Source organism: Hippopotamus amphibius, chromosome 5 (assembly GCF_030028045.1).
Source record: "Hippopotamus amphibius kiboko isolate mHipAmp2 chromosome 5, mHipAmp2.hap2, whole genome shotgun sequence".
Taxonomy (NCBI): domain Eukaryota; kingdom Metazoa; phylum Chordata; class Mammalia; order Artiodactyla; family Hippopotamidae; genus Hippopotamus; species Hippopotamus amphibius.
Genome location: NC_080190.1, coordinates 26933617 through 26947494, shown reverse-complemented (window position 1 = coordinate 26947494; position 13878 = coordinate 26933617). Strand labels below are relative to the sequence as shown.

At 53.0% G+C, this 13878-nt stretch overlaps 1 protein-coding gene across 1 annotated transcript in view; it reads left to right on the top strand.

Annotated features, from left to right (window-relative positions):
* The first annotated feature begins 681 nt into the window (after window positions 1-681).
* NEURL1 (neuralized E3 ubiquitin protein ligase 1) overlaps window positions 682-13878 on the top strand; it is a 33987-nt gene continuing 20790 nt past the window's right edge. Inside the window, exon 1 of the mRNA XM_057735800.1 lies at window positions 682-808. Within this exon, the coding sequence (XP_057591783.1) occupies window positions 775-808 (34 nt within the window). The 5' untranslated portion in view covers window positions 682-774. The remainder of the gene's footprint in view (window positions 809-13878) is intronic.

Below are 13878 nucleotides of genomic sequence, written 5' to 3'. Positions count from 1 at the left end.
AATACTAATAATAATGGTACCTATTGATAATAGCCTTATGCTGACCTCATCATTTAGCCTGTGAGGACCAAAGGGGTTAATACTTGTAAAGCACTTGCGATAGAGCCTGGAAAAAGATAGAGGCGATGTCAGCTCTTTGTTATTAAGCTGCACTAGCCAGACTATAAGCCCCTTGAGGGCAGAGACAAGGTCCGTCGGGCTCACCATGGTATCCTGCCCTCTCCCCCAGTGTCTGCGTGTAGTAGGTACGTAACGGCACGTGAATGACTGTAGCCTGAGTGAATGGTGAGATCGTGTGTGTGTGTGTCTGTGATGAGGTGTGTGATGGGGAATGTGCCTGTGTGCAGCGTGCATGTGTGTGTGTGTCTGCTCTGGCTGGGGCATCTCCAGTGCTTTCTGGAGCTCGGCTATTTCAGGAAGCCTCCAGTCTCCTCCTCCTTATGTAAATAAACATGACAGATCCCATTGCCTGTACCAGTGCAGGGAGGTGGGGGAGGCTCCGGGAGTGGGTGGGAGCTGGGAGGCAGCTGTGAGCAGGGCCAGAGGGGCGTGCGTGCCTGTGTGTGTGGCCGGCCCTGCGGGCAGGCGGGGCGGCGCTCCGTGTGCGGGAGGGAGCGTGCGGGGTGCGGGAGGGGCCGGCTCGGCCCTGCCATGCCGGCTGCTGCTGGCCACGGAGGAGGAGGGGGGGCAGGAGGAGGGGAGCTGGCCGCCAGGGCGGCTTGGTGACGAGACCAGCTGGCCAAACGGAGGTGGCCGTGCTACTAGCTGCCCGCGATGGGGGGACAGATCACCCGGAGCACCCTCCACGGTAAGGCCCTAGCTGATACCTGAGAGTCTGCCCGTCCCCAGCCTTGGGACCACCTGGGGAGGCTGGGGCCGAAGGGCACTGGGGCTGAGGACATGGCCATCCCCCCTGCCTCTTTACTCCTTGGTGGGCTCCGGGGCTGCGGGAGGGGTGCCTTTGGGTGACAGGCTCTGGGGTGGGGAGAAAGGCAAGGGGGCTGGGGAAAGCAGGAAGGGGGGGTCTTTCCCTGGCAGATGGCAGGAGGTCAGGCAGCTGAGTCTCCCCACAAAGTCTCCTTGTCCTCGTACCTCCCAAGGGTGCTGATCAGCACTCAGGTGGGATGTGAGGTCCCAGTGTCCATATTTCCCTCTCTTAGAACTGAGGCAAACCACAGGTAGACAGCTGGGGGGACCTGTTTGTGGGTCCTGGGATGTGGGCCATGGAGGTCAGTGCTGTGTGGAGCTGTGGAGAGACGTGTGGGTACATACGGGGCGGTGTGTGTGTGTGTCTGTGCTCCTGAGTGTGCATTGGAGGTGTCTGGGTGTGCACCTGTGCTGGCTTGTGCCTCAGCACGCGGGTGCAGGTGACACCCCACATTGCCTGACCTCAGTTCTCAACGTGTGTGCTCTGCGGGTGAGGTCAGTGAACTTCTGACTCCCGGGGTTCCTGTCTGTGCTCAGGCAGATCGACAGGCAGGCAGGTGAAGGGGTGGAAGGGAGGAGTACCAGGGGGTTCCTTCGTGCCCCAGCTCCTGTCCCCTCATCCGCCTGGCTCCAGTGCTGCGATCTTGGGAGTAACATGGCCGATGTGGCACCAGACCCAGAAGGGGAAGCCTTCCCAGGGACTTGTTTTGTCATCGCCGGACTTGGGGTTCCTGTACGAACTGGCTGGCGCCAGGACAGCGTGGGCTGACCTTGGGGAGTCCCTGCCACACTCCCCTGTGTGCCCCCTCCCCCCTCGGGCAGGGCGTTGGGAGGTGGGGCAGCCTCCATCTGCTGGGTTCAGTGGGCACTGAGGAACTGGGAAAGGCCCGGGGAGGAAGGAGGGTGGTGGCAGGAGCGCGTGGGAAACCGTGGCCAGGACTGGTGACCAGGTGACTTCCCCTTTCCAGGCCCTGGACTTTGAGACAGTAATTTCTAATTAAAAAAGAAAAAGGCAGGGAAAGAGACATGGGAAAAGCAAATCATTGGCTCTCTTAAAAGGAAATGAATTTCGTCCTGGGCCCAGAGGGCTAAATGACAGATGGAAGGCCCTGGAAGACACATAATCCGGAGCCGGCCAGAGGCAGTGCCAGTGGCCTGGGCCTTGGCCTGAGGCTCGGACCGGGCTGACCTGGGCCTGGCCCTGCCTGTCTGTGGAGTGGGGGCTCCTCTCTGGGCTCATTGGCCCCAGTGGGGCTGCTGGCAGAGGGTCTGGAGCCGACTGGCATTTTCCACTGGAGTCAGACTTGGGCAGGCCCGTGGCCTGGGAAGGACAGAGAGGTCCTCAGAACGGGCTCAGGACGCAGCACACTATCCTCCAGCTGCCTGGGAGCGCAGGATTCAGAGGGGAGTGAGGACCCCAAGTCTACCCGAGATGGCCTAGGGCCATTAAGAGCTCATGCTCTGGAGTAGACAGACATGGGCGGTAGCAAGGGCAAGCGTCTCCCTGAGCCTTGGTTTTCTCATCTGCCCGTGGGGCTAGCAACTGTGGCCTCCTCACAGGAGTGTTGTGAGGACCCCAGGAGACAATGTGAATAAGGGCTTCACGTGGGGAAAGCCAAAATGTGGAGGCATTCTGAGGCCAGGGTTCTATTCCTCCCTCTCCCACTGGGGACAGGAGGACAGCTTGGGATGCACTGAGAACTCCAGGAGCTGGGCCACGGGGTGAGTGCTGATCAAAGGCCCCATCTGCTTTGGCCTCCACCCTCTTGCTGGGACCACCCTCCTCAGCCTGGGCCCCTGTAAGCTGGCCCTGGCCCCGGCCTCAGCCTGCCATCAACACGAATAGGCGACGGGAGTTTGGAGTTGTGGCGAGAGGGTGTTTGCCTGTGCCCACGTGGCCCCTTAGCCAGGACCCTGCCTGTGTGTCCACACACGTCCTCACCCATGTCCATACCTACGCAATCCCACACCTGTGCGCTGGCTGCCCCAGTGGCTTTGGTTTCACCGCCTTCTGGGAGGTGAGGGAGGATGTGGGAGATGCAGGGGGTTTGCTCCTTCTTAGAGGTGCTCTCAGCAGCCTGGCTCCTGAAGATGTAGTTACCTGGTTCCTGATCGTATGTGCACGTGAGCCTTGGCAGTTTGATTTGGTTCCAGCTGAAGACTTTGGGATGCTGGGTTACAGTGAGAGGTGAGGGGTTGTGTGGGGGTTTATCTAGTCGTGTGTTTGTGGGTGTGTCCTGGCTGCTTATGTTTCTGGTGTCTGCAGATTGTGTGTATCTGTGTTTTAGTTCTCTTTCTGTGGGTACCCACATAATGTGTATCTGTGTCATAGTTAAGAGACTGAATGTTCTGTGTCTGCGTTTCCATGTGTGAGCAGCCACATTTGTGAAACTCTGTTATTCTGTAGAGGTCACTGTTTCCGCATGTCGTCTGTGTGTGTGTGTATGCGCGCGCGCGTGTGTGCGTGTGTGGTGGGGCTGGTGGTGAGGAGTTGGGCTCCTCTGGGACCAGCCTGGCAGGGGACCCTTGGGAGAGATTAATTCTCATTTGGAAAATGGTTTTGGCAGTTACAGGCTTGATCTCTTTCATCAGGCAGATTTCCAGAGCTGCTCCCCGTCTTGCGGGCAGGATGGGGTGGAGGAGAGCACAGAGGGAGGCAGCCCCGATACTGGGAGGCCCCCTTCCCCTCTCCTTCCCACCCCTCCCTTCCTTTACTTCCTTCAGTGCTTCTCACCCAGGGCAAGGGATGGACCCTTGCTGAGGGGCTGATATGCAGGTGACACACACATGTGCACCCAGACATGCATGTCACCCCCAGGTTGGTCTCTGGACCAACAAGCCCTAGGTGCTGGGGGGTAGGGACCTGAGAGATTGGTTCTCGCTGTCCTTTCACAGAAGGGGATGCTGTGGCTCAGAAGGGGAAATGGTTGGCTGAGGTCACGTAGCTGGTAGCTCAAAGGGAATCCAGACCTCGTCCCTCCCGCAGCTAACTCCCCGCTTCCCCTCCTTGGGTTCCTTAATTCTCACTCAGGCAGCAGGGGAGAGGCCATCACATGGACTTAGGAGATCTGGGACTAGCACAGAAGGAGCCGCCTGTCTCCCGGCAGCAGCTCTGGAGGCTTTGGCCAAGATGTGCTCCCCAGAGCCTAGCAGGTGTGTCTGTGAACATATGTGACACACGCACCCACACCCCACGCGTGCCCGTGGGCTGCGGGGGTGGGGGTGTGAGGAATCAGGTTGACCCACCTCTGTATTCTCTTCACCCGGCCCAGTGTCTGGCACCTAGCAGATGCTTGGTCAGTGAGTAAGAGGGAAGAGTGTGGGGTACAGACCCTGGGCTGCTGGACCACATTGCAGTTGGAGCTGCAGGTGGCCTGGCGGGGGGGCAGATGGGATGGAAGATGTGAACCCTGAGCTGGGCGGCAGGCCAGGTAGGGCTGGAGAGGGAGTGGAACGTGTGTTCTCAGTCAGAGTCTGAATCCTGTTCCACTCTCACTGGCTGTGTGACATTGGGTCAGTGACTTTACTTGTCTGAGTCTCAGTGTCTGCTTGCGTAGATCGGGGGTGGTAAGGTTTACCTGGAAGGGCTGTAGAAAGAGTAAGTGAGCTAATAGGCGTAAAGGGCAGCCTGCCTGGTGCACAGCAGCCATCCTGTAAATGGGTGTGGTGGTTTCCACGGAGGCTCCTCCAGGCCTGTGTGTGCTCATAAGTGTGTACGCACACGCATGCCTGGCTTCCTCTAAGGACCAGACCATCTTCTGCCTCCTTCAGCCTTGGCAGGGCCCCGGGACAGAGCGTTCCCTGGGTGCTGTGTCCGCATTAGGCACACACGTGTGTATGCACACGTGCACACAAGGGAGTGTGGATTTGTGTCAGGGGAACTGAGGGTGATGGTCTGCGTGGTGTGACTGAGCCATGCTCCCCCTCATTCTCCTGGCTTGGGGGCTCAGGGGGGCGCTTGGAAGACAGAAGCTGAACTCAGAATGGTTATCATCTGGAATTCCCTTCTGGAATCTTGGAGTGGGATGGGGGAGGGGGAGGAGAAGAGCTAGTTCCCTCCCTGCAGTGAGGATATTGGGAGACACATCTGTACACACATCTGGCTGCTGGAAACGTCAGAGACTGGGATGCTGTGGAGTGAATGAGAGCAAGAGGCTCTGTGTGGAGATTAACTTGGGTTAATCATCCTGGCCACTCCCTGCCACTCTCCTTTGGCCACCTTGTCACTGTGGATTCATTTGGTCTTCCAGGGAGCAGCAGGGCCTGCTGTACACATGGCCAAGCTCTCTGAGGCAGATGACTGGGTGCTAATACAGCCTCGAACCCTAGACATCAAAGGCGTGTGCACGGGGGCTGCAGTGGTCCTAGAGAAACCAACCAGGGTGGAGTGGAGGGTCCATGCAGGGCAGAGGGGACTGAGCATGCTGGCCAGCTAGCTGTGGCCCAGTGAGGATGGCTGCACAGCCAGACAGATCTGAGTTCAGAGCCCAGCTCCGCCACTTACTTTGTGACCCTGGGCAAATTATTACCTCTCAGAGCCTCTGTGTCCTTGTCTATAGAATGAAACTAAGTGATCTGTATTGCCACATAACAAATTATCCCAAAAGTTAGTGGCTTAAAACAGCAAAGAAACACACATTTAATTATTTCACACTTTCTGTGGGTCAGGAATCTTGACACAGTTTAGCTAGCTGCCTCCCGCTTAGTGTCCCTCGTGAAGGTACAGTCACGTTGTTGGCCGGGGCTGCGGGCTCTTCGGAAGGCTTGCCACATCCAGGCTTGTGCGCGTGGTGGTTGTTGGTCCCCAGTCCCTTCCACATGGGCTTCTCCACGGGGCTGCCTGACACCGCGGCTGGCTTCCCCAGAGGGAGCACCCCGAGAGAGGCGAGAGAAAGTAACCAAGATGGAGGCCAAAGGCTTTTTGTAACCCAGTCTTCGGAGTCCCATCCCATTACTTCAGCTGTATTCAGTTTGTTAGAAGCTAGTTGCTAGGTCCACTCTACACCCAAGGGGAGAGGATTACAAAAGGGCTTACAGGATTACCAGGGAACTGCCAGGAGGTGGAGGTGGGGATCACTGGGGCCATCTTTGAGGCTGCTTCCTGCAGCTCCCTACCTTTCAGGGCTTGGGAGAGTGAGACGAGGTTGTACAAGAAAGGCATCTGGTGCCAGTGCCTGATACAGAAGAAAAAAATTAACCCTTGTGATTTTTTTCCATCTTCCTGCGGGCAAGTGGGGAGCACTGGAAGGTTCTGGAGCAGGCAGGGCTGTACTCAGGCATGGAGTGTGGGATCGTGGTGCTGGGCAGAGAAGGAAGCTGGGCCTTTAGTCCCCACTTTCTCTAATTTATCCACATGACACTGGAAAGGGCAAGGCACCAAGTTGGTGCTCCTTGGACACTTGCCATTGAATAGTGGGAGTTCATTCAATGGCTTTTATCGAGCACCTGCTGTGTGCTCTGAGCTAGGCACTGGGGAAACAGCGGTAAAAAAGACAATGGTCTCTGCCCTCAGCAGGCTCCCAGTCCATCAGGGAGACACAAATAACCCTGCAGCCTTTCTTAGCCAGAGCACTGCATCACAGAACACAGAAAATGGTCTGAATGACTCTTTTCTCACCTCTACCAAGGATGGCATGCCCAGAACCATTCTGGGTGTGAAGCAGACAAATCAGTGCATTGGATACAGTGGGTGCCTCAAGGCATTTGGGCTTAATTCTGTGGAGGATTCAGAGTTGAGAAAGGCTGCTTGGGTGATGGATGCTCTGTTAGGGGCATATGGGAGGGGATGAGAGAGACTACTGGGAGAAAGTGGGCTTTGAAATCAAGGTCTGAAGGATGATTGAGAGAAAGGCAGGTTTATAGGTGAGAAGGAGGAAGGAATGGTTCCCAGAAGGGAAATGGGCTTGGCTACAAGGCCTCAAGGCTAGAGGCAGGTGAGGGAGGTGGGCCCTTGAGGGGACCCAGAGACGTTTACATCTTCCCAGGATATTTTAAATTAGTTAATTAAGTAATTAATTGGCTGTGTTGGGTCTTCGTTGTTGCGCACCGGCTTTCTCACTCAAGGCCCCTCCCGACCTGCTCTCCGGCATCTCCTAAGTCTCTGCCCAAGAGGAAGACCCGTTCAATGACTGTGTGTAAACTAGCCCAAGTCAGGACCACCCTGGCAATCCGGGATTAGGGTGTTTGGGATAAATTAAAACAGAAGTATCTGGCCTCAGACTGGGCTGAAATAAACTGATCATTTCCTATGGCGGTGGTGGTTGCTTTTATAAGAAGCAAGACCTTATGTTGAGATCTTAGTTGTTAGATCTTTAACTTAGGTGTTAAAGTTTGAAAAATTCTTTCACATCTGTGAACTCACTGTGTTCTCACAACAGCCTGGAGAGGTGGGCAGGGCAGCTATGATGACCCCGTTTGACAGAGAAAGAAATTAAAGTCCAGATAGGTGAAGCAACTTGCCCTAAGTCACTCAGCAAGTCTGTGGCATGGCCAGGTTTTGAACCCAGGGCCTCCTGCCTTCAGGGCTTGTGCTCTTTGCCCTGTCCTGTACTGTCCAGAAAGTGAGACAAGCCCCCCTCATTGGAGATGCAAATGATCATGTCAGCACTGGTATTCAGGTCCACAGGTTCAGAACAAGGTGATCGTAACATAGTGGGATCTAGCTGGGCCTTGAAAGATGGGTGGGATTTGGAGAGGTGTGGGTGGGGTGGGTAGAGAAGGTATGCTAGGCGGGGGAAATAGCTTGAGCAAAGGTGTAGGGGAGCACAGATTGATGTCCACTGCAGCAATAATAATATAATAATTAACAACTATTATCAATACTTATTAATAGAATTATTAATAACCATTATTATAGCAACTACTTACTGGGTTAGTTTTATTTAATTTTTTAAAATTTATTTATTTATTTATTTATTGGCTGTGTTGGGTCTTCACTGCTGTGCGCGGGCTTTCTCTAATTGTGGCAAGTGGGGGCTACTCTTCACTGTGGTGAGCGGGCTTCTCATTGTGGTGGCTTCTCTTGTTGTAGAGCATGGGCTCTGGGTGCGTGGCATTCAGTAGTTGTGGCACATGGGCTCAATAGTTGTGGCTCACGGGCTGTAGAGCGCAGGTCAGTCGTTGTGGGCCACGGGCTTAGTTGCTCCCAGGCATGTGGGATCTTCCTGGACCAGGAATTGAACCTGTGTCCCCTGCATTGGCAGGCGGATTCTCAACCACTGCACCACCAGGGAAGTCCTATTTAATTTTTTTTAATTAAAAATGTTTTATTGGCGTATAGTTGATTTACAATGTTATGTTAGTTTCAGGTGAACAGCAAAGTGATTTCGTTATACATGTATCTACTCTTTTTCAGTTTCTTTCCCCATTTAGGTTATTACAGAATATTGAGTAAAGTTTCCTGTGCTATATTGTAGGTCCTTATTAGTTATCTATTATATATATAGTAGTGTGTATATGTTAATTCCAGTCTCCTAATTTATCACTTCCCCCCATGTTTCTCCTTTAGTGACCATAAGTTTGATTTTTGAGATCTGTGAATCTGTTTCCGTTTTGTAAATAAGTTCATTTGTATCATTCTTTTTATTAGCTTCCACATATAAGTGATATCACATGATATTTGTCTTTGACTTACTTCACTTAGTATGATAATCTCTAGGTCCATCTGTGTTGCTGCAAATGTCATTATTTCCTTCTTTTTTATGGCTGAGTAATATTCCATTGTACGTGTGTACCACATCTTCTTTGTCCATTTGTCTGTTGATGGACATTTAAGTTGTTTCCATGTCTTGGCTATTGTAAATAATGCTGCAGTGAACATTGGGGTACATGTATCTTTTTGAATTATGGTTTTCTCCAGATATATGCCCAGGAGTGGGATTGCTGGTAAATATAACATCTCTTTAATTCTTGCAAGAATACCATGAAGGTCTTCTGTGGTCCCCATTTTACAGATGCGAAAAGTGAGGTCTCAGAGTTGGGTTTGGAGGCAGCAGGCCTAGGTTAATATCTGGGCTCTTTACTCTGGCTGGGTGACCTTGGTGAGTAACTTCCCTTCTGAAGACCTGCGTCATTGGGGGCGTAATGAGGACACTGCCTGTTAAGCCGCATAGAGGTTGCTTATTGTCATTAGTGTTGCCCCCTCCCTGTCTCTTCTTGGCAACCCAGCTCAATGCAGCCTGGGTACCCGGGGCTGTGCCAGGATGGTTCTGGGGTGGGGGCAGTTGGAAGATCACTCTGGAGGCTACATTGTGTCTTGGCATCTTTGCCTGGGACCCCACCGAGAGGCAGGAATGTGGTCCAGAGCTGGCTGAGGGTCCCCCGGAGGGCTGGCCAGGCTTGTGTCTGGCAACTCATAAATGCCCAGGAGGAATGGGCTGGGGGGCGTGCGGGGGAGTTTCCATTGTGTCAGCAGCAGCCTTGCCTGACGCGGTGCTCCCACTGTGGCTGCCACGAAGCTTGTAAACCTGTCACTAAGGGGAGCCTCCCTGGGAGCTCTGCTGGGAGCACATGGTGAGACTGGGCTCCGCCCAGGACCACTGGCCACTGGGGGAGCTTTTGTACAGCTCACGGCCTGGCATCTTCAGGCCCTTTGCTGTGACTGCTCCCCTGGCTGGGACTGGCCAACACCTCCTCCAGGCAGCCTTTCCCCACTGTGTCTGCCATCTTGCGCTCATGGGGAAAATGAGCTGTAGTGTTAGCTGCTGAGTAGGGTAAAGGACCCTGGATGCAGCATCGGAAGATCAGGGTTCAGGTCCCAGCTCTGCTACTTAATTGCTGTGCGACCTCGAGCAAGATGGTTAACCAGTCTGAATTGCACCTCACTCATCCATAGAATGGGGATCTTTAAGGGGTTATAGTGGATGTTAAGGTGCAGGGAGGCAGCCTTTTTGGATGGTATGGGGAAAAGCCCTGCCCCTAGCTGCCCCTCTGGCCCTTGGCATCAGAGCTGTGCTCAGGATTCTCATTTTGCTTCCTCTCCCTCCTCCCCTGGGACCATAAGGCCGGCTGGGATGGGGGAGGGAGGTAGCAGAAGCAGAAGCAGGGACAGCAGGGGTTGGGGAGGGGGTGAGCACGCTGGTCAGGGCCGCCGCGTTGGATACCTGGGAGGGTCGTCATCCTTATTGTAGGCCACAAGAATGGCGCCCCCTGGAGGCATGCAGGGCAGAGCCTATGTGGCTGTACGTGGTGGCCCTGGCCCTTGTTCAAAGAGAAGTGATGAGGCCTGGGCTAGGGCCATGGCAGTGAAGTGGGCAGGTGGGCACGGGGCCCAGGGATATTTATTTCTGAGGTGAGATTGGCGGGTTGGATTGGGGGTGCTCAGACTCCACGGGGGCCTGGGAGCATGGTGGGGCTGGTAGGTTAGGGTTAAGAGTTCAACAGGGGTCTGCCGAGCAGCACATGACCGTGGTCCATGGGCAGGAGATGCCCAGCAAGTCATGTTTCCCGCAAAGAGGTGGCTTGGTGGGCAGAGACTGCACTGTGGGTAGGAAGAGGCTGGCACAGGATTTTGCAGGCCCAGGAACCAGTGAAGGTGCTTTGTGGCTGCCAAAGTGCTCTCTTCAGACCCACAGGGGGCAGGGAATAGCACCCCCACTTCACAGCAGTGGAAGGAACTTAAGACTGGGAGTGGCAGGCTCGACCAGGCTTCGGGGTCCCCTGTCAGATGGTCCAGTCCTAGGATCTGCCTGCAGTGGGGTAATGGGGGCTGTGGTGGTCAGAGATTCCAGCCTCCCTTTCCTCCATTTTCACGAAGACCTGGTTTCTTAGTCATCGTTGCTGCTTCTGAGGTATAATTTATAGACATTAACATTCATCCTTTTTAAGTGTATATTTTGGTGAGTGTTGATAAATGTATATGTTGTATAAGCACTACCACAATTAACATATAGAACACTTCTGTCACCATGAGAACATCCTTTGTGTTGCTGTGTGGTCATCTTTCCTCTTCTCCAAACTCTGATACCCACCGATCTTTCTATGTCTGCACGTTTGCCTTTTCCAGACTGTCATACAAATGGAATCAGACTGCATGTAGCCTTTCGAGTCTGGCTTCTTTCACTTGGCATGCCTTTGTGGTTTCTTCTTGTATCGTAGTTCTGTTGATTTTTCTTGCAGAGTTGTATCGACTGCGTACCATGATGTACCATGTTTTATTTATCCATTCACCAGTTGGAGGGCATTTGAGTTGTTTCCAGTTTTGGGTTATTGTGAATAAAGCTGCTGTACATTTGTGTACAGGTCATTGTACAGATGTTTTCATTTCTCTTGGGTAAGTGCCCACGAGTGTAATTGCTGAGTTGTATGGTGGGTGTTTAACTTGTAAGAAACCGTCCAGCCATTTTCCACATTGGCTGCACCATCTTGCATCCCGTCTATGATGGATGAGGACAGCGTATGAAAACATGGTTTGCATTTCTGTGTTCTGGTGTCATACACATGTGTATTGTGGAGACAACATAATAGAAAGCCAGGTATCCCCCTGTGTGCTACATGACATAATTTTAGATAGGGACATGGATGAATAGTTTTTCATATTTTATCAGTTATGACTATATTTAAAAATGCATTAAAAAATGCATCCAAACCCATGTTTTCTTGGCCCTTAATGCTGAATAGCTAAGACCCAGGCTCTGCAGTCAGATTGCCTGGGTTTAGGTCTGAAAGCCCCATCCTGCTGGCTCTGTGACCTCGGGCAAGCCACCCAATCTCTCTGAGGCTGATCCATCATCAGGTAAATGGGCTTATACTGTCCCTCCTACCTCATCAGTTTGCTATGAGGGTGAAACCAGTAAGTAGATGTAAACCTCTGAGTTCAGAGCCTGGCATGTTAGTGCTTGATGAATGGCTGCCGTTATTACTAGATGTATGGCCCACATGTAGTAGGTGTGAGTTCTGGGTGTACCATCTTATACATCCATGTATACATGAGTACGTGCGTGTGCACAGTACATGTGTAACTGTGTGATTCCTGCTCTAATGGCTAAGGGCAGGGATGAGGCTCTTTCCCACCCATGTCTCATAGGGTCTGGGTTACCCTCACGTGCTCACAGGTGTATGTGTGTGCCCATGAGCGTGCCTTTCTGAGGTCACACATCTGCGTGTGCATTGTGCCCCCAGAGACCAGGTTTCCCCATCTCTGTTCAGCTCTCAGGCAGGCAGGCTGGGCCTGTGCTGCCCTCACCCACCGACTACCTTCCCTGTGGATGGGAGGCCCTGGGTCTCTGGTCCCTGGGTGTCTTCACTGTATTTGCCCTGAACCAGTGTTTCCTGGATCTTCACCCAGGGCCCCAGAATCCCAACTGGGATAGGTGGGAAGGAGAGGGAAGGAGAGGAAGTGTTTTCAAGGAAGTGGAGGCCCTGCAGTTTGTCCATGGATTCTGAGCGGAGGCTGTAGTGGGGAGCCCCGCAGGAGGGGCTCTCATTGGCTGCTGGGCTCAGCAGGCTTGAAATCTGCTTTATTGAAACATAATTGACACACTATAAAACACAGGTGTTTAAGGTGTGTGATTAGATAGGTTTTGACGTATGCACACACCCGTGAAGCCATCACCACAATCAAGATGGTGAACACATCTGTCACCTGTCACCCCAAGTATTGCCTTGCACCCCTTGGTATTTCCCCTGCCTCCCACCATCCCCAGATGCCCAGCAATCTGCTTGTTATCACTCTAGCTTTGTTTGCATTTCATAGAATTGGTACCAGTGGGGCAGGGTGGAAGAAGGACGGGTTTTAAAAGGAGTAGAGGCCCTGCAGTTGCTCTGTGGCCTGGGTCTGTGTTTTAAAAAAAATCTAGCCTCAGTTAGTGTGATGATTTTGTAACTTTTCCGTGCTGCTCCTATCTGTAGTTCATTCCTTTTTCACTGCTGAGTAGTATTCTGTTGTATAGATGTGCCACATTTTGTTATCCATTCACCCAGCAGGTATTTCTTCTTTCATGCTTTCACTTCTGCGTATGTATATAGCCCTAAACAGTGTGTGGGTTACCTTTCACCAGCAGTATTTTTTGAAAGCAAGAGTCAAGCTGTGTCTGAGGCTGGCCTGAACCCAGGGGGCACCTCTTCCAGATGGGGCACCTATATCCCGTGCCACCCTTTGCTTTCACATCAACGGTCCCCTTCCATGGAATGACCTCCCCTGCTCTACAGTATTCAGGGGTCACTCAGTTTCTTTGAGTTGCCTTCCTAGACTGTCTGGGCTCCTCTTAGCAATTCCAGCCTTCACCGCTTGGTGGCTTTCAAAGTCCTTGAGCATCATTCTTGATTCCTTAGTGAGAGCAAGGTGAGCCCTGCTTTGTGCCACCCCCACCTCCTGGGCCTGCATGTAGGAAGCTACTCCAGAGAGGCCAGAAGGCTGATGCTCAGGGTATCTGACTGGCTCTGGACTGTGGATTCTGGTGTCTGGGGCCTTCTGGGAAGGAGGGAGCAAAGATGCAAAGTGATGCAAAGTGATGCAAACCAGTACAAACACAGTCTGGACCAAAGTCTGGGCCTTCCTGCCTCCTGGGATTCTTCCCTCCATCTCTCCTCCCTCCCTGTCTTCAGTGCCCTTCCTGGAAACCTCTCCTCCCCCTTTAGGGAGGGGAAGGCCTCTGGGCAGGCCTGATGCTAACCAAGCTTTCTCTACTATTAGATTCCTGCCTTGGAGGGACCAAAATTTGAAACATCCTGGAAGGCCTCGGTCACATTCTGTGGCTTTCTACTTCCCCACCCCCATCTTCCCCATCCTCTGTGCCTCTTCTCAAGGTGACATAATGGGCAGGAGCTGCCCTTCCTCATGGATGAGACACAGATCTTGGGGAAGAAATGAACTCCCTAACCCGAGCCCCCAGCTGCCAAGGCTGTGTACTGATGCTTCCAGAGCTGCTGATACATGTCTTAGAGCCACGGAGTAGAGGCCACTTACTGTGCCAGAGAGGGAGGTGGCTTCCCCAAGGCCGCATGGCCAGTTAG